This window comes from Bubalus bubalis, chromosome 2 (assembly GCF_019923935.1).
Source record: "Bubalus bubalis isolate 160015118507 breed Murrah chromosome 2, NDDB_SH_1, whole genome shotgun sequence".
Classification (NCBI taxonomy): domain Eukaryota; kingdom Metazoa; phylum Chordata; class Mammalia; order Artiodactyla; family Bovidae; genus Bubalus; species Bubalus bubalis.
Window position 1 is genome coordinate 181,984,347 of NC_059158.1, and position 21,814 is coordinate 182,006,160.

General features: G+C 54.4%; 1 protein-coding gene across 3 annotated transcripts in view; it reads right to left on the reverse strand.

The window, feature by feature from the left end:
* EPHB2 (EPH receptor B2) overlaps positions 1-21,814 on the reverse strand; it is a 226,802-nt gene that overhangs the window by 56,072 nt on the left and 148,916 nt on the right. For all 3 annotated transcript variants that reach the window (XM_025278758.3, XM_025278756.3, XM_044938132.2), the window contains exons 4-5: positions 6,732-6,887; positions 5,122-5,457 (exon numbers count right to left, since the gene is read on the reverse strand). In XM_025278758.3, the coding sequence (XP_025134543.1) occupies positions 5,122-5,457; positions 6,732-6,887 (492 nt within the window). The remainder of the gene's footprint in view (positions 1-5,121; positions 5,458-6,731; positions 6,888-21,814) is intronic.

Genomic DNA, 21,814 nt, shown 5'->3' on the forward strand with positions numbered 1-21,814 from the left:
GACCCCTTGGCTGCTCACCAAGCACACGCTGTGGTGTGCCCCCATCTAGGCACCAGGAAAACCATGGCGAGGGAAAGGAGACCCGTAGTCTACTGCTGAGTACCGATGGTGGGGAGATAGACAGGAACGAGATGATCACAGACACGAAGCTAAAATCCCAGCCACAGGAAGATGAGGGCTGTGGTGCTGGGGGCATGTGACCGAGTCAGGATGGTCAATGAGGATGAGCTAAGGTCAAAGGGAAGGGGGAAAGGGGCAAAGCACTCCAAGCAGTGGGAACAGCACGTGCAAAGATCCTGTGGCAGAGGAGCTTAGTCCCTCAGAGGAAGACAAAGGAGAATTCCCCTCCAGTTTGCCTCCTGTACTTTTTTCTCCTGGGATACCTTCCTGAGTCCATCTCTGTCTGTTAGAAGCCTCTCCATTCTTCAACAAAAGGAAAAGTGTTAGCAGCTCAGTCATGTCCGACTCTTTGTGACCCCATGGACTGTAGCCCAGCAGACTCCTCTGTCCATGGGATTCTCCAGGTGAGGATACTGGAGTGGGTTCCAGGTGATCTTCCCAACCCAGGGACCGAACCTGGGTTTCCTGTATTGCAGGCAGCTTCTTTACCCATCTGAGCCACCAGGGAAGACCCCTCATTCTCCAAAGATAAGCTCAAACGCCTCCTCTTTCAGGAAGCCTTTCATGGCATGCCTTTCTCCCATTCCCTAGGAGGAAAGGATTTCTCCCTCACCCCCAGATCCCTCCTGCGTCCTCACTCATACCATATTGTACATAAGCTATGTCCAGGTCTCATCTTCCCAACCACGGCAGAAATCTTCAATGGCAGGAGCCATGTCTTCTCCAGTGTAGACTTGGAGCCACACAGTTCTGGGTTCAAACCCTAGTTGAGGCCACTTAGTAGCGGGACTTCGCATAAATGGCTCCACTTCTCCAGGCCTCTGTTTCCTCCTCTGGCAGAAGGGGAGGATGTGGTGAGGGTGTGTGTGGTTGCACAGACCCCAGTTGGGCTTTGGATGCCTGAGAGAGAATGGGGCTTGTCACGGGGCCTGGAACAAAGAGGATGGGGAAAGAGTGGTTATGGACCGGAGAGCCCCAGGGCTGCAGGGGCTCATGGGGCTTTGCTGTTGCTGTTCAGTTGCTGTCATGTAACTCTTTGCGACCCCATGGACTGCAGCACGCCAGGCTTCCCTGTCCTTCACTGTCTCCTGGAGTTTGCTCAAACTCATGTCCATTGGTTCGGTGATGCCATCCAACCATCTCATCCTCTGTTACCCTCCTCTCCTCCCGCCCTCAATCTTCCGCAGCATCAGAGTCTTTTCCAATTAGTCTGCTCTTTGCATCAGGTGGCCAAAGTATTGGAGCTTCAGCTTCAGCATCAGTCCTTCCAATGAATATTCAGGACTGATTTCCATTAGGATAGACTGGTTGGATCTCCTTGCAGTCCAAGGGACTCTCAAGAGTCTTCTCCAACACCACAGTTCGAAAGCATCACTTCTTTGGCACTCAGCCTTCTTGATGGTGTCCAGCTCTCACATGCACAAATGACTACTGGAAAAATCATAGCTTTGACTATACAGATCTTTATCAGCAGGGGTTTGGATTCACTTAAACTTGACTCTCCCAAATCTGTCTAATGGTAAGAAACACTTGAGCCACTTGTGAAAAGTGCTGATTCCCAGGGCTTATTTCTGGGGTTCTGATCCAGCAGGTCTAGGGTGGGGTCAGGGGACCTGTGTTCTGAAAAAGCTTTCATAGATTAAAAAATATTATTTATTTATTGGCTGAGCTGGGTCTTTGTTGCTGTGCGTGGGCTTTCTCCAGTTGTGACCAGTGGGGGCCACTCTTCACTGCAGCATTGGGGCTCACTACAGTGGCTTCTCTGGTTGTGGAGCATGGGCCCTAGGGCAGGTTCTGTAGCTGTGGCCCACAGGCCTAGTAGCTCCATGGCACGTGGGATCTTAGTTCCCAGACCAGGGATGGAACCCGTGTCCCCTGAATTGGCAGGCAGATTCTTAACCTTTGGACCCCCAGAGAAGTCCCTCTCGTGGACTTTTGACACACAGTTTGGTGGGGAAATGGAGGTCCAAAGGGAGGAAGTGATTTTCCCGAGTGCGATAGGTTAGATGGCCGATCTCAGCTCTACCTCTCTTGTAACAGGGTCTCACACCCACACTCTTTCCAAGGAGCCCTGCAGGCTGCGTTCACTGTGGACCACTGTGCCACAGGTGGTGGCATGCGTTTATGTGGCCTGATATCTCGCTTGGCCACTTACATTCCCACCATCACAACAGAAACAAGCCCAGGGAGTTGCTAATCCAAGGAGAATGGGGACGCAGATGGAGCTGACCCAATTCAGCCACATTCTGGAGCTCTGCCCCGTTCAGAGGATCTGGTGCAGATTAGATAAACCCTAGCTGATGCACAGACTAGTGAGTGAGGAAATAAATGTTATTATGGTAAAATTCTGGGTTTGGGAGTGGTTTTGTTATACAGCGTTATCGCAGCAATAACTGACCAATATAGTAAAGTCACAAAGCAAAGGAATGACAAAACTGGGATTCAAACTCAGGTCCCCCTGCGACTAATCCAGGGCTTGTTACTGCTCCTGCCTTTCAATCCTGAGGGCTCCCCCAGCATCCCCCTCTCTGGGGCCCTCATTTCCACTCTGCCCTGCCTCTATTCTCTGGAAATGTCCCACTCCAGACAGGAGGGGTCCACTCCAGCAGCCCTTGCTGCTAGCAAGCTGAGCCTTGTTAAGTAGGCAGGTTGACTCTTGGGGATCCCGAATGGTTGCAGGGGAGGCCTGCACACCTAGGGAAAGAACTTCAGGGACTCTGGGGAATTTCTAGCTTCTCCCAGTTGAAAAGAGTTCCCTCGTCTCCACCCCGCACTGGGAGCCTGGGCTTCCCTACCTCAAGGGCTTTGTCAAGCTGGAGAGACTCAGAACCAAGGCTTCATAATCTGCCACGTGCCTTTGTCGACAGCTGCTGGCGTTGGAGGGGTTTCTCAGATTGCCCGCCTTGAGTCAGCTCCATCCGGAACCCCATCCGAGGCGGGCTTAAATGCACCCACGAGCCTACAAGGGCTGCAGTATACGCTCATAAACGCGCCCTCTCGGCCCAGCAATACCACGAGCATTCACAAACAAGACCACGCGCCTTCTACGACACAAACACACGGATGGGCTGAGCCACTCTCAGGCATACAAACTCAAGCTCAGACGTGGCAGAAGCATGCACGCTCACACATGGACACTCATCAGACCCTCGCCGTCCATGGTTCCTTGGAGGCACCCTAGACGGTGCTGAGCACTGGAGTCTGTTGCTGCTGCTGCTGCTAAGTCGCTTCAGTCGTGTCCGACTCTGTGCGACCCCATAGACGGAAGCCCACCAGGCTCCCCCGCCCCTGGGATTCTCCAGGCAAGAACACTGGAGTGGGTTGCCATTTCCTTCTCCAATGCATGAAAGTGAAAAGTGAAAAGGAAGTCGCTCAGTCGTGTCCAACTCTTAGCGACCCTGTGGACTACAGCCTACCAGGCTCCTCCATCCATGGGATTTTCCAGGCAAGAGTACTGGAGTGGGGTGCCATTGCCTTCTCCGCTGGAGTCTGTTAGACCTAGTCAATTTCTGCCTTACACCCTGCCTAGCTTTGTGACTCAACTTTTCTGAGCACCATCTGTGAAATGGGGACGCAGATGCCTCCTAATCCTGGAGGCCGGGGGGTGGGTGGCAGTGAGGTCACGTATAAAAACACCCCTCAACCAGGTGGAGCTGGCTGCTGCCTCTCCTTCCATGTGCTTGTGCATACCCTTCCTCCTCCTCAAAATCCCATCTGTTTCCATCTTGCCCATCAAAATTCTGCGACTCTTTCAAACTGCAGGTCAAATTCTGCCCCCTCCTCGAAGGCTTCCTGGACCTCCATCTCTGGATGCCCAGCCCACTCACTCTGGAGCCTGGTCTCCCTTTGCCCCGCTTAGATGGGCCCCAGATCACACGCACAGCAGGGCCTTGCAAAGGCTGCTGAGTAAATTACTAAGGCGCACACTCAGAGGGCCAACCACAGTCTTCTAAAGGAACTGCAGGAACCATGAGACCCTGAAAAATCTCATGTGTCCCTTGGATGGGGATAAGACTGGGAAGTGTCTCCTGGACCTGGCCATCTGGAAGTCCCAGGTGACCCTGAGGACAACGGCCTTGGTGGAGAGGTGGGGCCGGAAGCTTGAGTGCCATGGAGTGAAGGGGGATGAGGGAAGGTGAGGGGAGGTGATGGGATGCATCCTTTGCATCTATTTTTTTTGTTGTTGTAAAGGAAACCAGGGCAGAAGATGGGGGTGGGCACATGGTGGTCACAGAGGGATCATTAAAGGTAAGCCTGGGGAGAAGAGTTTTGCTGGAATTAGACTGGAGGGGGCTGAAGGTTCAGAAAAAGCACCTGTGGAAACTGCTAGATGGCCACTGAAGTCTGTCTCCTCACCTGATGTTGTGATGGAGGGTTATGTTAGGCTGGGAGAGATGATGTTTCCCGACCTCCTTTGCAGCTTGGGGAGGCCATGAGACCACATTCCTTCCAGAGGAACGTGCACAAGAGTGGTAGGCGCCACTTCTGCCTACCTTGCTTAAAACATACTGCTGCCCTGGTCTTCTGTCTCTCCTGTTTGTACAGGTTAGAGAGCAGACAAACTCTCGACTCAGCTTCGAACGGGCCGATGAGGAGCGTGGAGGCTCGTGAGACAAGAGATAAGGAGGCCAGGTCCCTGAATCTCCAGGTGGATCAGAGCTGCCCCGCTGACCTGGCCTGCTCACCCCTGGACTCTTACACGAGAGAGAAAGGCTCTTCTGTTGTTCTTGAAGCCACTGAACACCGGGCCCTTTTGTTACAGCAGCTTTACTTTCGGCTTCAAGAACACACGCTCAACAAACGCCAGCGATTATGACAAATGCCACTATAGCCGAGAGTTAACACTGACTCTCCCAGCTGGCCGGATCACACAAACAGCCTTGGAAAAGAGAAAAGCGCTCTGCAGATGTGAGGGAGTCTTTAACGACGGCTGGCAGGATACCTGTTTGGCACGGCATGGCACAGCGCCACCCCAGGGAGCCTGCATCTGAAGCCGCTTACCTGCCTGGTTGGTGGTGATGTTCACGGAGGCAAACTGCGGTGAGAAGGGGCTCTGGTCCGTGACGCCGTTCACAGCCTGGATCTCGAAGGTGTACTGGGTGTGGGCCAGCAGGTCGCTGATGTAAATGCGAGGCTCGGTGAGACCCAGCTGGCGGGGGGCGTACTGCACGTTGTCCCCGCAGCGGGTGCAGGCGCCCCGGCCCGAGCCGCAGCTCTTGCAGATGATGTTGTAGACGAGGTCCTCGCGGCCTCCTGAGTCCCGGGGCGGGGTCCACTCGAGCATGAGTGAGGTCTCGTTGACACTGGAGATCACGGCCTGGGGCGCGGAAGGGATCGCTGGGGAGGGGGAGAGGTGTCTGTCAGTGGGGGTGGGGGTGCATTCCCCAAGAGACCACTCTGTGCCCACTGCCCTGGCTCCAGCCTAGGCCTCCCCAAAGCTTTCCTCTAAATCCTTTCTCCTCTGCACCCAAGAGACATGCTTCTAGAATATAATGCTCCATTCTACTGCACCCATCTGCTCAAACCTTTCTCCCTGGACTCCACCCTCCTCGGTGTTCCTTACTAGGGACAGTCTTTTTGTGTTGGAATTATATCCACCCAATATCTATTTCCTGGAGAAGGAAATGGCAGCCCACTCCAATATTCTTGCCTGGAAAATCCCATGAACAGAGGAGCCTGGCAGGTTACAGTCCATGGGGTCGCAAAAGAGTCAGACATGACTGAGTGACCAAACAACAAATATCTATTTCTCCCTTTTTCCTTATAACAGGACCCACTTTTATTCAAGGTGGCTATATGTCCAACTAAAGACTCTATTTCACAGCTTCCTGGGATTAAGTGCTGGCCACTGACATACAGAAGTTGACACTTAGGACTTTTTCTTAAAAGGAGATAGCTATAGTAGGTCCCTTTATCCCTTCCCCTCTTTCCACGACTGAGAATGTGTGTGATGGCTGGAGCTTCAGCAGCAATGTTGGGCCATGATGTGACCCCAAGGGTGGAAACCACGTGCTGTGGCTGGAAGAGCACAAGAAAGTGCTGGGTCTCGGGGAGCTTCATGGATTTACCACATTACCCAGGGGTTGCCTATTTTTGGGTTTCCAAGCATAAATTCTTCGGGTTTAAGTTACAGGGGTCCGTTCTCTGTTCCTGGCAGCTGACTGCCTTTCCTGTCTGATACAGGGTTGTGACATGGCCCTCACAGTCACCCTGTTCTTGGAGAACCTTGGCCTGTGATTCAGGCAACCGTGGCCAGAAAAGAACACTGGGAAGCCTTTTCTACCACAGACACCACCTGTGTTGGTTGTTCTTCTGCCAAGCTTTCCATTCTCTGTCCCTTTGTGAATCAAGACCTTGACTTCATCCTGCGTGTGACTTAGCAGAAGGGGGTAAGGAGCCAGATGCCAGCTCTGCGGTGTCTGCCTGTTGGCAGCACGACCACCCCAGGATGGTCCTTTCTAGCCAGTTTTCCATTTCCCCTCCCCCCAGGTACCTGGCTGCCCCTCAGTTAGGAAAGGTTACTGGGGCCGGACAGCCACCCCACCCTCTGAGAGTTCCTGCAGGTGGACTCGGACTCGGTCGGGCGTCCCCTCCGGGGGCCCTGGACGTACTTGTGCAGGGCATGTCCACGGGGTCCAGGTCTGCTCTGTAGTAGCCGTTGCGGCAGACGCAGTTGGTGGCCCCTTCTGAAGTGGTCCGGCTGTTGATGGGGCAGTGGGTACAGGCCTCGTCCCCTTGGTTGGCCTTGAAGGTTCCAGATGGGCAACCTGGGGAGAAGACAAGGAGAGTCACTAGGGAAACCAAATGAGAACTCAGGCCACAAGCCACGGAAAGGCCATGCAATGTCCCAAAGGGGCCACACAGTGGGGGTGGATGGGGAACCGCACCTCTGAAAGCTCTTGAGGGTCTTCAGGCCCCAACATGGCAGTGCCAGCTGTGCCCAGGGGGTTCCCCTGGAGCTGAAGTTTGTCTCTGAAGCTGTCTATGAGTTCAGCTGGGGCCCCTAGCAGCCATCCCTTCCTACTGCAGGTGGGCTGCCTCACAGCTCCTAGGACCAGTCCTGACTTAGTCTGAAGACTGTGAACGAAGCCTAGGGCAGTGCCCATGGTCCAGGCTTGTTGACTATGGCTGGCTGGGCTCTGATTCTTGTACCTAGATTCCTGGGTTCTAGATGGTTGTGAGGATAAGATTGCAGTAGAAAAATCCTAGCCCAGCACAGGGCGTGCAGAGAGGTGATGTGGGAGAGCAGGAAAGAAGGCTGGCTTGGGAAACTAACTCAGGCTGAGTCTGAGTTCCAGTGTGGCCCTTTTTCTAGCTGTGTGGCCCAGACAAATAGTTTAACCATTCTGAGATTTGTTTTCTTTTTTAGTAAAATTATGATGTATGTGTGCATGCTTAGTCATACCCAACTCTTTGTGACCCAATGGGCTGTAGCCCGTCAGGCCCATGAGATTTTCCTAGCAAGAATACTGGAGTGGTTTGCATTTCCTTCTCCAGGGGATCTTTCCAACCCAGGAATTGAACCCACAACTCCTGAATCTCCTGTAATGTACGTGGATTCTTTACTGCTGAGCCACTAAGGAAGAAAAATTATGCCAAGGCCCATTTCTGAAGGCCATTGTGAGCATTTGGCATAAATATGCGAGGCACATGGCCTGAGGCCTTGCACAGTATAGACGTCCAATGAATAGTAGCTATTACAGCAGGTGTTTGATCCATTGAGTCAAGAGGACATGCAGTACCAGGGACAGCCTGAGGAGGGCAGTGTTTGCACTTGGTGGGCATTCAACAAGCTGGATTTTCCCCTGGGCTTTGGTATTCTTCCCTGCTCTGGGGGCATGTTTAGGATTTGGATTCAGGGCCTAACGCTCAGCGCTTAGACTCTTCAAGAGGTGTCCACTGCTGTGTGTTCCTATGTGCGAACTCATCCCCCCACCCTCCTCCTGGCCCTGGACTGGAAATCAGGAGGTCTGGGGTCTAGGTCCTGCCCAGTTCTTGGCCTCAGTTTCTTTTGCATTCTGGGGTTCATAATCTCAACTCTCCTATGGTGCCTCAGGTCGGGGGGTCAAGCAAGGGGTAAGTGAGACGTGGAACAGGAAGAGCTTTGCAAGGGGCAAGCTCTTCCTGGGGATGAAATGTGGCTGAACTGCCCACAGGCCAGGGGCTCTCACCTGGATTGCATTCCATGCCCATGTGCTGTGTGACCTTTTGCAAGTAACTCTCCCTCTCTAAGCATTAATTTCCTCATATGTTATAAATGGCTCACATAGATTTCCCTGAATCATTTTTCCAGTCCAGTTTAAGTCTTAGCAATTGCCTTACTGCCAAACCCCTCAGAGACACTGCTCTCCTTAGTCTTACATCAGGGGTCCCTAACCTCCATGCCATGGGCTGGGACCAGTCTGTGGCCTATTAGGAAGCGGGCTGCACAGCAGGAGGCGAGCAGCGGGTGAGGGAGCAAAGCTTTGTCTGTATGTACAGCGGCTCCCCATTGCTTGCATTACCACATGAGATTGCAAATGACTGGCTTTAAAAGTATGTTTGAGACAACTTCCACTCTCCACACATTCTGGATTGAAGTCAAGGTGGAATATCCTGAGATGGCCAAAAAAGCACTGACAAGCCTGCTTCCATTTCCAACATCCTATGTATGAGAAGCAGGATTTTCTGCAGTGATCGCAGCCAAACAAGACGATGCAGTAGACTGGACATCAGCAATACACTGAGGGTGTCACTGTCTCCCGTCACCCCAGATGGAACCATCTAGTTTCAGGGAAAAAAGCTCAGGGCTCCCACTGATTCTGCATTATGGTGAGTTGTATAATTATTTCAGGGGCTTCCCTGGTGGTTCAGCAGTAAAGAATCTGCCTGCAATGCAGGAGATGAGGGTTCAATCCCTGGGTCGGGAAGATCGCCTGGAGGAGGGCACGGCAATCCACTCCAATATTCTTGCCTGAGAAATCTCATGGACAGGGGAGCCTGGCTCGCTACAGTCCATGGGGTCCAAAAGAGTCAAACACACACACATAATTATTTCATTATATATCAAAATGTAATTATGATAGAAATAAAGTGTACAATAAATGTAATGAAATTGAATCACCCCAAAACCATCACTCCTCCTCTGATCTGTGGAAAATTTGTCCTCCACAAATTGGTCCCTGGTGCCAAAAACATTGGGGATCACCACCTTACATGACTTGAGTTTAGGGTGCTTTACTCCTCTGTCATAATTACTCATCAAGGGGAATCCCTTGGCCTTGTTCTTGGCTCCCCCGGGACTGCAGCCATGTCTGATCCACAGCTCCTTCTCCTGTGCCTAGCACAGAGCCTGGCGCTGAGCAGCTGCTCCATAAATACTCCCTGAAGCTGTCTGCTGAAGCCGAAAGGGCCTGGGCTTTGGGGATCATATAGGCTGAAAGGCAGGGAGGAATGGTGCTTACTGCACAGGCTGCCGAGTGAACCCCGGCTCCGCCTGTGCCCGCCATCTGGCCTGGAGCCAGTTGCTTGTCTCCTCGTCTGTAAAATGGGGGCAATAGCATCTACCTCCTGCAGTTGTTGTGAGGATTACATGGGTCAGTTCAGGCAAAACTGCCTAACCAATTCCTGGCATTAGTAAGCTGTGTCTGGTTCAAGTACCGACCTGCTGGGTGACCTCAGAGAGGTCTCTGACCTCTCTGAGCTAGTTTTCTCCTTGGTAAGAGAGCGTCTACCTTGGAAAGTAGCCATGAAGGATTGCATGTGATGAACAGTGCCTGGCCCAGGGTCAGAGAGGCATTGCAGTTCCAATCTCAGGGAAGTCTCAGTGATGAAGCAAAGGGCGCTTCCCCTGGGGGTGCTAAAACACAGCACCCTCCCTCCGTCTGGCATCCTACTTTGCCTGCCTTTTGCGGGGGAGCTTCCAGAAGGTGGCATCCCCCCTAATCCTGAAGCTCTGGCTGGTGCTACCCTGACAAGGCCCTGCCAGGATCTCAGAGAAGAACCAGGTTCAGCCCAGTCCTTAAGGAGCTGCCGGACAAGGGAGAGACAGTACCTTGAAGCAACCAACCAGGCCACAGCGACACCAGCGAGGAAGGCGGCCGGAAGTGCCTCATCCATCATACAGAGGGGAAATCCAGGGCTCCGGAGCGTAAATATGAAACGCACAGCATTTATTGAGTACTTATTCAGTGCTGGCCCTGTTCAAAGGACTTAACCCATAGGACTCATCCAAACCTCACCCAGCCCTATGTCAGAGATAGTATTTCCTGACGAGGCAAAGAAAGCATAGAGGTGAAGTAGTTTTCCGAGGCTTACGGGGGCACTGCTGGGATCTGATCTTGGGTGGTCCGACTGCAGAGGTCACATCCCTAACCGCCACACTGTCCTGCCTGTAAGAGACTCGCACTGTGCCAGTGGTCCACGCGTGCTGGGCAGGGGCTGGCGGCTTCTGCTCTGGGGGCCCATCCAGGGCTTGCTGCACTTTGCTGCGCTGGTCCTAGAGCTCCTGCCCGCCCTCCCTCTCAGGCACCAACCTTCCCCTGCTGGGTGGATGAAGGGACAGCCTTGCCATCTTGGCCTCTCAGTACCGTCCCATCCAGACACGCGGGCTGCAGCCCTGGTTCTATCTGTTCTGCAGTAGAATGGGGACATGGGGATCCCGTGAGGGCCACCTGATAGAGGCCAAAGGTTTTGGTCCCAAGACTGGGATCCTCCTGGCTCCCTCCCAGGCAAGAGCCTGCCCAGCTTTAGCACACCTCTCCCATCTGCTGGTGGTTCTGTGGGCCTGGCCAGTGGGTGGCTGCCCACTTTCCGCTCCAGGCTGTGCCAGCCCCTCCATCTGGACCACCTTCCTGGCTGGCCTCCCCGCATCGCCATGTCCTAGGCCCCCTCTCTGACTCCCCAGTCTGCCTCCATCAGAAGGCTTCCTGCCTGGCCACCCCTCAGCCCTCCTACGGGACAGTCTACACTTTCTGTATCTTTGGGCTTCATGAAAACCGCCCTTTGGTCTTGAGAAATGGCATTGCTCTCTACCTGGTCACCAGGAGCTCTGGGGACCTCCTCCTCTCCCCCACCCCCTGCAGCCAGTCAATTACTAGGTCTTCCCTCCTCAGCAGGGCCTGGCTCTGGCTCCCCTCAGCCACCCCCACCCCTGCGGGCATCCAGAAAGCCCCTCCTGCCCACTCCTTAGCCTCTCATGGCCATCTGGCCACCTCCAGCCCACCCTCCAGAGCCAGCTCTCCAAAGCCGACTTTTTTTGCATCCTTGGAAAATCCACAATGGCATAGACAATGGAATATTATTCAGCCAGAAAAAGGAATAAAGTATTGATACACGCTACAACATGGATGAACCTGGAAGCATCTCGCTTGGTGAAAGAAGCTAGATACAAAGGCCACCAGTGCATGCTTCCATTTATATGAAAATGGGTAGACGGGGCGCGTCTAGAGAGAGAGAGAGTAGCTGAGGGGTTGCCAGGGGCTGGGGAGAGCAGCGAATGGAGAGTGACTGCTAATGGCCATGGGGCTTCTTTCTGAGGTGATGAACATGTTCTAAAGCCGACTAGCCCTTTTGTGAGGGTTACACAATTCTGTGAAAATATTAAAAAAAAAAGTCACTAACTCATACAATTTAAAGAGGTGAATTTTATGGTGATGTGAATGGTATCAAAGTAAAATTCCTATGTAAGAAAAATCCACGATCACTCCCTAAACTCCTCAGGGTGCCCGGGACCCCAGGGCTGGCACCTGCCCCTTCTCAGCACCCACCGCCCCAAGCCTGATGCTCCACTGTCAACCACGTGTGGCCCCTCCCTCCCCAGCCCACCCCCACGCCTTGCCCCTCCTACCCTCATTACCTGGAACGCCCTCCCTTTGTCATCAGGCAAACTCTTACACCCCTTTAGGACGGCACAGGTATCCCCCTTCTGGGATGTCTTCCCCAAGCCCCCCCAAAAGGGTTGAGGGGCCTATCTGAATTACTTACACATCTGTAAGTCCGACTGCAAACTTCCAGTGTGATGTTGGGTGCCTAGCAAGTGATGGATGGAGGGAATGAGGGCCTGAGAGTATCTGCCCAGCTACTGTGCTTGACATTGGAGTCAACAGGTCCACAGAGGGGCAGACAGCACATGGCTCTTTAGCAGCAGAGGCAGAGTCTGATCCCAGGTGCACTGTGTGATGGGGGTGTGCTGGGGTCTTAGCCCCCTACCAGCCACCTCTTCTTGTACAGAGAAGGGGTTGGAGGCAGCCCCCAGTCCATGGTGCCCAGGGGCCCAGGACTCACACTGCTCCTAGCATCTCAGTTGGGAAGGCACCCTCCTGCCAACACCTGAGTCTCGGGTACAGAAGTGGGAAGAAAACAGAGACAGCTGAGGTCACAAGCGTGGGCGGCTGCACCCCGGACAGGTGTGGGTTCAGACAAGTCTCCTGCCCTCTGAGACTCGGTCTCCTCCCTGGAAAGGGAACTGACGCTCCACCTCAGCCTCCCTGCCAATCATCCGCAGTAGCTGGAGTGATCTCATGAGAAGGAATCAGAGCTCAAACTCACCAGGGGCGCCCCACGTGCTTAGAATTAATGCACGCACCTAGGCTGGAAGGGCGGCTCTGGGGCCTTCCTGCCCCTTCCTGATACTCTCCCCTTCATCTCTATTTCCTTCACTGACCCCCATCACAACTTGTAATCATATTAGCAATTAGGTTATCAACTTGTGTGCCATCTGCCCTTTGCCTGCATTTGGAAGTACCCGGAGAGGAAAAGAACCCGGTTGGTCTGGTGCTCCTTGGTTGCCTAGCAACTGGCAGAGTGGTGGGAACATAGTAGGTGCTCAACATACATTTCTTGAGGGAACAGATATGCCCCTTACAAGGTGTTGTGAGAATCACATGAGAAAGTGGGAGAGAAAAGACTTAGTAAATGCCAGGATGGGTACCCCGGTTATCACGTCAATTTCACCAGAACTGCCTCAAGGCTCAGATCTCTCTCCACGTCTCACTTTTCCCCATGGGTCCTCCCATGGGCCTGTCCACCAGGGAGACCAAGTCATCCCTGGTTTTCAGACCAGAAGTTCTGCATCCCAGAAATAGCCGCCGTCCCAGACAAGCCCTCCTGGATGCTTCCCAGCCCCATCTGTGTGCCACCTCTCTCCTTTGTTTGCAGTGCTCTGGATGCCCCGGGTGTGCACGCACCGGTCCCTGTACCTGCATGCCCTCCTGCCCCATCCTCCTATCCCGCTGGCTCAGTGCGTCTGACATGTGTTCCTCCGGGAGGTCTGCCTTCCGCTGTCTACAGCAGATGACTCAGACTCCACCACAGCAGATCAGGTTCAGGTTACACAGTGGTGTGCCGGCGAACGCCTATTTGGTGGTGGTGGAGGGAAGCCCTGATTTGTTGTGTTTGCCAACTGCTATGGTGAAAATGCCCCCATTGGGGCAAATTTCAAGCTGCCGATCTGAGACAACTAAACACCGAGTTAGGAAGAAATGCCCCCAGTCAGCTCTCGTGAGCCAAGCCAGCAAAACCAGCCCATCCAACCCGTATGTCACCACACACCAGCTGGTGAGCCCTGGTTCAGGTAGGGGCTGGGGCTCTAATCTCTACCTCTTGAGCACTTAGTACAGGGTATGGTGCATAGAAGGTGCTTAGTGAACTTAGTCTACCAAATGAAGGCAGGTCTGTCTCTCTAACTGGACTGCTTAGGGGCTGTGGGTTTGATAGGTTAACACACATAAGGTGCTTAGGACATACAGCAAGTGCTATATAAACCTTAGCTGTTATTACTCATTCCGCATGTAGGGACAATAATAACCACCCTTTATTATGTGCTTTTGGGGTGACAAGTCCGCTGCAAGTGATTTACATGGGTTTTCTCACTGAATCCACGCAACCACTCTTTGAAGTAGGTTATCATTATCACCCCCATTTTATAGATGATGAAACTGAGGCTCGGAGAGGGTAAGTGAACGTCATAAGGTCACACAGCTACTCAGTGGCAGAACTGAGGTTTGACTCTAGGTCTTTGTGGTTCCAGGTACTATCGGTTACAGGAATTATCAAGTGGTGGAGTGTCAGGGCTGGAGACCGTTTTTCAGGCCGACAGAGGGGACAGGTCTCGCTGGGGTCACTCAGCAAGGTAGAGAGGCATAGCCTGGGCCCCAAACCCAGGACCTGGAGCCAAAGTAGGCAGCCAGCACCTGCCTTCTGCAGACGCCCAGAGCCCTCAGCCAGGCAACCGAGGCGGGGATGGCAGTCAGCCGGGAGGAGGAGAGAGGATTACGGGGAAACAGATTTTCTCCCCGCCTGCCCCCTGGGCTCCGGGGATAGGTGATAATTGACCGAGTGAGCCCTGAGTCAGGCCGAGGCAGGGCTCCATCTGGGCCTGGCACGGCGGGGCTGCTAATTGGCATGGAGTGATCCTCGAAGCCTCCCTGGCTGGCCCACCGCTCGGCTCCCCCTTCTCCGCCCAGACTCCGTATTAATCCCGGAACGACTGATGGGCAGGGGACTCAAATGCTGTCAGGCCTCGTGTGCCAGGCTTCGGGGGAAGCTGTGTCTCTATCTTTCCGGGGGTATCCTGCAGACCAGGAGGCTCTGTGTTCTGAGTGGAGGCAGGCTCACCACAGTCTAGCTCCCACTCCTAAGAAATGGATGAAATCGAACCACGGCCTCAACCATGGAGCTGGCTGCCAGGGTGGAATCCCAGGCCTGCCTCTGGCTAACAGTGTAACTGTGGGTAAGTTCCCTAACTCTCTGTGCCTAAGTTTCCATGTTTATATAATGCGGGGGTGGAATGGTGACACTCTCTTATATTTGCTGGGAAGATGACATGAGTTAAGGGAAAGAAGGCACTTGCCATAGCGCCTGCCTGGTTCATATGAAGGGCTATACAAGCGTTTACTTTTATTATATACGTTCATTCTTGGCCTGCCACTTGCTATGTGATAAGACCTGGGGATACAGAGACAAAGAAGATGTAGTCTCGGCGCTCAGGAGTGTGGGTCCTGTTGGGGAGATGGTGTGTTATGAATTTATTCAATAGGTACTTATTAAGCCCTTGTTATTTCATGGCTGGTGACTGCAGCTTGCTCCTTGGAAGAAAAGCTATGACCAACCTAGACAGCATATTAAAAAGCAGAGACATTATTTTGCAACAAATGTCCATCTAGTCAAAGCTATGGTTTTTCCAGTAGTCATGTATGGCTGTGAGAGTTGGACTATAAAGAAAGCTGAGTGCTGAAGAATTGATGCTTTTGAACTGTGGTGTTGGAGAAGACTCTTGAGAGTCCCTTGGACTGCAAGGAGATCCAACCAGTCCATTCTAAAGGAGATCAGTCCTGGGTATTCATTGGAAGGACTGATGCTGAAGCTGAAACTCCAACACTTTGGCCACCTGATGCGAAGAGTTGACTCATTAGAAAAGACCCTGATGCTGGGAAAGATTCAGGGCAGGAGCAGAAGGGGACGACAGAGGATGAGATGGTTGGATGGCATCACCAGCTCGATGAACATGAGTTTGAGCAAGCTCTGGGAGTTGGTGATGGATAGGGAGGCCTGGTGTGCTGCGGCCCATGGGGTCACAAAGAGTCGGACACAACTGAGCGACTGAACTGAACTGAAGCCCTTGTTGTGTACCAGGCACTGGGTCATGGAGACAAAAGGCCCAAGTCCCGCCTATGAGAGGCCACAACTGAGCAGAAGGCTGGCACGTCTTCCTTTAACCAGGGCTAACTGCTGGCTGCTGTGGGCAGAGGGGCCTGGGAGTGGTGCCGGGCTCAGTAGTGCCTGGTTTGAAGGGCAGCTGGCCCACCTTCCTGCCTTGAGATCTCCAGGAAGTTCTGGGTTTGGGTAGTGGAAGGGAGTTTGGACCGAGACGAGAGTCCCAGGCACAGAGGAGGGAGGGAGGGAGGGAGGCCTCAGCTATGCTCCAGGCCCGTTGCTCTGTGAACCCAGGCCACTTCTGGCCTGCTTCGGTGTGGTTGGGACCATCGCTGTGGCCTCTTCCAGCCACGGGACTCTGGCTGTGGACACACTCAGGCACCCGACCCTGGGCTTACACTCTCCCTGAACTGTGAAAGAACTGATTTGTGTATTTTCAGGGGCTTATGCTGAGCGTATGTTGGGGCTGAGCCGGCGGTGTTCTTGTGGCTGAGTGGGCGGGGTTCTGGGGTCTCCCTCATGCAAAGTGGCTTTCGCATTTTGCACGCTTTCCGCTTTGGCTGCTGAAGTTTAGCCCGTGGAGCCAGTGCCCCTGCACTGGGCTGGGAAGCGCACTGATCCTCTGTGCCAGGGGCAAAGTCACATGGGACGCGGGCGGCAGGCAAGCTCCCAGGCTGGAAGGAGGAGCTTCCGATCTCTGTGTGTCTACAGGCACCGCCTGGTGCTGGGCCAGGGGCTTCCGGAGCCTCTAACCTCATCCATCCTCATGATGGCCCTGTGTGGCAGGAGGTGTTATCCCCATTCTAGAGATTAGGAAACTGAGGCTCATAGGAAGGAAGTGTCTGTCCCAAAGTTACTCAGAGACATAGCAGCAGAGCCTGTACCCCCAGAGTCCACACTCTCAAATGGCGTCCGAGACCCTCAGTGTTCCAATCTGATGAAGGGGGCCCCTTCTGGCCCTTCTAGCTCTTCCCCTCTCAAGGGTGGTGGCGGGAGGTGAGGGCCCTGCCCTTCCAGGTTAAATCCAAGAAATGACTCAGGGTCAAACCCCTGCTGCGGTGGCTCCTACTGGGACCACCCAGGGGATGTCAGTCATCCTGCAACACCCCCGCCCCCTGCACCCCCATATGCCCAGGCTCCCCCTGCTTGCCCCTGCTGGGACCCTGGCTCTCTGGATCTCTGCCAACAGCTGGCAGGACTACAGAAGTCAGAAGGCAGCGGCGGGAGTTGTGTTAACAGCTTCCTCTCTGTCTGAGGGGGGAACCCAGGGTCTCCCCAGGCCAGCCTCCCACACAGCCATCTGCAGCGTCCTCTCCCAGCTCGAGGCCCGTCCGGGCTCCCTTGTGCCTGTGGCAAGTGGTGCCCGCTTCAGCCTCCCCTGCACAGTCTACACCGCCATCTTCAGCTCCCATGGCCTCCCAGCGGCGCCCTGGGCTCCACTCACAGGAGGCCGCTCCCCAGCGGGTGTGCTCGGGGTCCCCTCTGCCTGATACATGGGTCCCAGCTCCAGCCTGGCTTAATTCCTCCTCATCCTTCACGTCTCGACTCCAGTTCCTTGTGGGTCCTTCTCCTGGAGTGCCACCCCCCACCAGAGCTGGGTTTGGGGCCTCTGTTTTGTGTTCCTGAACCACCAATCCCTCACCATGGTCCCTGCACGATTACACGGGTGTGACTGTCTGCCTCCCTCCCAAGGCCTCAAGCCCAGTGGTGGCAGGAACTCACAGTGACCAGCAGCTCTCAGCCCCATGGTCTGGCTGAGAGGTGATGAACAGGAGGTCTCAGCAAGTATTTGTTGATTGACCAACTGACGGAGGCTTAGAAAGGTGGAATCTTGCACTTAAGGTCACTCAGCTTGTGCGTGGACTGGAGGTTTGGCTCTAAGGCCTCTGGGCCATGGTGGCCCCAGGGCTAATCTGGGGCCTGGGCAGTGGGCTCTCAAAGCACTCTACCTTCCTCCTTCTTGGCATTTGGGTGACATCCGTCTCTCTGCCTCCCCCAGGCTGTGGGCTCCCCCACGCCTTCCCTGTTCAGGGCCAGCCCTCTGTAACACCTCCCTGAATGACAGGCCCCAAGCGGGGGAAGGGGAGAGCGCACAGCCTCCTGGAGAAGGCAGACCCTGAACCCCGTGGCCGCAGAGGTGGGTGAGAGCGTTTCAGTGCCAGCTCTCTGGCCCTGGGATCCTCTGTCAGGGGCCCCCAGCCCGGCTCTGGCCTGCCTCCCTTCACGCCATCCCCACGGTGGGGGCCCAAGAGCTCCCGCCCGCCCAGCAGGGAGCCCCATTCCTCCAATTTCCTCCCAATTAATCAAGCTCTGAACTTTTTAATTATCTGCCTGCAGGGTGACTCCCCACTCTGGTGAAGCAATTAAGGACATTTCCAAGTGTTGTGTGGCTGCCGGCAGGCAGCTTTGACCAGACCCTCATGGAGGAGGTGAGCAGAGGGAGGAGCTGGGGGAGGGAGGGGTGGATAGGAAACCCCTGGGGTCATGGGCTACTGGGAGGCTGTCCTGGGGTCCTGACCAGGGCTATTCCAGGGGTCTGCAGCTACATTATCCTGGAGTGTCACTCCCCACCACCTACACATTCATGCAATGGTCCTTTCTCTTCAGCTAGAATCTGGCTTCACAGATTCCCGACAGTTACCATGTGCCAGGCGCTGGGTTAAGGTGCTTGACAATTTTACTATATCCCCACATTGACCCTGAGAGTAGGAAGTGTAATGATCAGAGGACGCAGAAGCTTAGACAACTCCAGAGATGCAGCCGGGATTTGAAGCCAGTTCTGAGTCCACAGCTGCTTTATCAACTGTCTCTTACAGAACAGCAAGCATGGCCTGTCAAAGCGCCCCAGAACAAGGCTGGCGGCAGGAGGTGCCAGCCAGCTTGAGAGCCGCTGAAGAACACGGGCTCTTCCTGGGCAGGGCGGCTGTGGGGAGGGGGCCGTGCAGGCAGAGTGGACAGGCTGTGCCAAGGCACGGAGGCCTGAAGACACAGGGTGTGTGTGGGTGCACGTGTGCAGCTACGCATAGGTCAGGGTCGCTGAGGCACGGAGTTCGAGTCTGGGAGGGGTGGGAGGTAAGGCTGGGGAGGTGGCTGGGGTCTGGGTCACCAGAAGTCAGGAGGATCTTCAGCATCTTCTGTCCAAGCTCTTCGTTTTACGGCTACAGAATACATGACCCAGACAGGCACAGTGACGTGCCTGAGCTCACACAGCAAGTTAGTGGCTGATGGAGCTGGGGCTGCAGCCAGGAGTCCTGATGCCCAGAATGGAAGGGATGAGAGAGGGGCAAAGCAGCTGCGGCTGTAGGCTCACGGTGGCTGCCTCTAGACCGGTCTCCTGGCCTTTGCCCTTGCCTCCTGCCCCCACCTCCCTACTTTCCGCTGGCTGCACGTGGCTCTCAACACACCAGCCAGAGGGATCCTGCTGAACGGGAATCTGTGATGTGTCGCTTCTCTGCTCCAACTGCTGCCTCACTTGGAATGAAAACCAATAGTCTACGAAGCCCCCTTTACCTCTCTGGTTACATTTGCCCCCAGGTATTTTATTTTTCTTGGTGCAATTGTGTCCTCTTTTACTTCTCCGAACACACTTCCTACAACCTTCCCTCTCGTCCACTCTGCTCCAGCCACACTAGTTTCCTGGCTGACCTGGAGTCTGTTGGGTTTCTTCTAGCCTCAGGGCCTTTGCACACGGTGTCTCCCTTGCCTGGCTCAAGCCCTCGTTCAGCTACTCCTTCACTCCGCCCCTGAGCCTCACATCCCTCATCTATAATTGAGGTTAATGTTGTACTCCCTGCCTTCCTCCCCAGGCTAACATGGGATCCTGATGAGAAAATGGGGAACAAATAGAGCTCCCCAAAAGGCCCCCCTCCATCTCAAGGCTACCACTGCAACAGGGCTTGTAAAGATCTTCACTGGGTCCTTGAGAAAACAGCGCCTCTGACGAGCTGTGGGCTCCAGGCTCCCCCAGAGCTGAAGCTGGAGCAACACGGTGGAGCTCCCTAACCTGTAATCCTCAGGACTCACAGATGCTGGAGAAGCGAGTGTTAAATAATAATCACGATGTGCCCCGGGGGGAAGCCGGATGTGTGGGGAGAGCTTGACACATCTGGCAGGGCAGGCCCGAGTCCCCCGGCACATCTGGCTGCTATATTGACAGGTGGTGCGGCGGGTCACTGAGGAAGGGCCTGTCAGGTCCGGTCCGCGTATCACGAGGTGGGTGACGGCCGGATGGAGCTGGGAGCATCTCCCAAGGGCCCGAGGGCCATCGACTTCTGTGGGTCGCCGCTTCAGACCCCACTTCAGGCCATCCACTGGACTTTACGCTGTGCTCTGAGAGGCTGAATTAGGACCCAGAACCTGGGCCACCAGATTCCAAAGTCCCTACCTCATCTTGTCTGCGCCGGCCGCCCGTACTGGGGCTTGGGGAGCCTGGGAAAGCCCCCTCTCCTCTCCAGCTGGGCGGTGGGTGTTTTCGGGGTCACCTCATGGAGCACTTCCCCTTTTATGGGATCCAGAAACGTGGTCATCAGCTCCACCTGAGACAGCCCCCTTGGGCTCCTCCCCTCCTCCCACCTGCCCCAAGAAAGCCATGGTCATTAATAAAGGACACAATTAGCTGTCAGCGCAGAACATGTCTGGAATTTTTTTACCTGCTCTGTGAGTTCGGTTAAGGCAACAAAGCCCCAGACCCCCCCCGGGGAAGCAGCTGCCATACACCTTTCAGGGGCCCCCCTTGCCCGGGCCCAGGGCAGGAGGGGGCCTATGACTTCTGCAGTGTGGGTTCCGCAGGTCTGGGCCTGCGCAGGGAGGTGTTTTCCAGGCCAGTGGAGAAAGTGACAGAGTAAGAGAGATTTCCTGGCAGAAGTTGTTTTTTTCAACCCAACAGGCAATACAATTCAATACAATTTCCTCCTCCTTCCTGTGCGGACTTAAGGGTCTTTTAGAGCTCGAAGGACTTGAGAGAAAGGAATTAGTTCAGCCTCTCATTTTATACCTCATTTTACAGGTGGGGAAACCGAGGCACTGGGAGGGGAAGTGACCTTGTTCGTGGAAGAAACATCTATGTGCTGCTTTTTTGGGTTCTGTACGGATCCCTGAGGTCTTTGACCACAATCAGAACCCGCAGTCAGCATCTTTGAAGTCCGCAATGGTCGCTGTCCAGGCACAGCTGAGTCTCAACTATGTGCTGGGGGGCGAGGGACAGTGGGGTCCCAGGAAAATGTGGTTCCTGCCCTTGCAGAGCTGAGGGTCCTGTGAGAGGGACAGAGGGAAAGGCGCAGTGGATAAGCATGAATACTCTATATGCGATGGCCACAGAGGAGACAAGGGAGGCCGAGGCAGGACCACAGGGGTCACTTTGTGGTCAGGAGAGACTTCTCTGAAATACGGCATTTAAAAGGCAATCCCTGGGGGAGAGGAATGACCGGGAACAGGACTTGCAAAGATGGGACCAGTTCCGGGCCTCAGTTCCTCTCCGTGTAACGAAGCGGGACATTACAGGCGCTTGCTACCCAGCTGCCTGGCCCCAGCTGACTCTGACCCTGGCAGGCACTTTCAGCCTGGGCACTTATGTCTAAGAATGCCATGAGGTCAGGATTTGTCACCCGTATTCCACAGACGAGGACAGGAGGGACTTCTGTGGTGGCCCAGCGACTGAAGGCTCCATGTTCCCAGTGCAGGGGGCTCAGGTTCAATCCCTGGTCGGAGAAATAGATTCCACATGCCACAACTCAGAGTTCACAAGTCACAAGTAAAGATCTCGGACGCTACAATGACGACTGAGGTTCCCGCGTGCTGTGAATAAGACCCAGCGCAGCACCCTGCCCCCGCCCCCCAAATAAATAAATTAAAAAAAAGACAAGAAAATGAGGCTCAGAACAATGAATTGCCTTCCTGGGACACCTGGACACCAAGTTCAGGAGCCTGGGCCTCCAACACCTGCCTCTCTCTGCCCTTCTGGGAGATTCCCAGAACTACTGCTCTCCCCCTCAGTAACCCTGAAGGCTGGTCTGCTCAAGCCCCGGTGGCCTGTGACTTGAATGCTAATGAAAACCCCACTCAA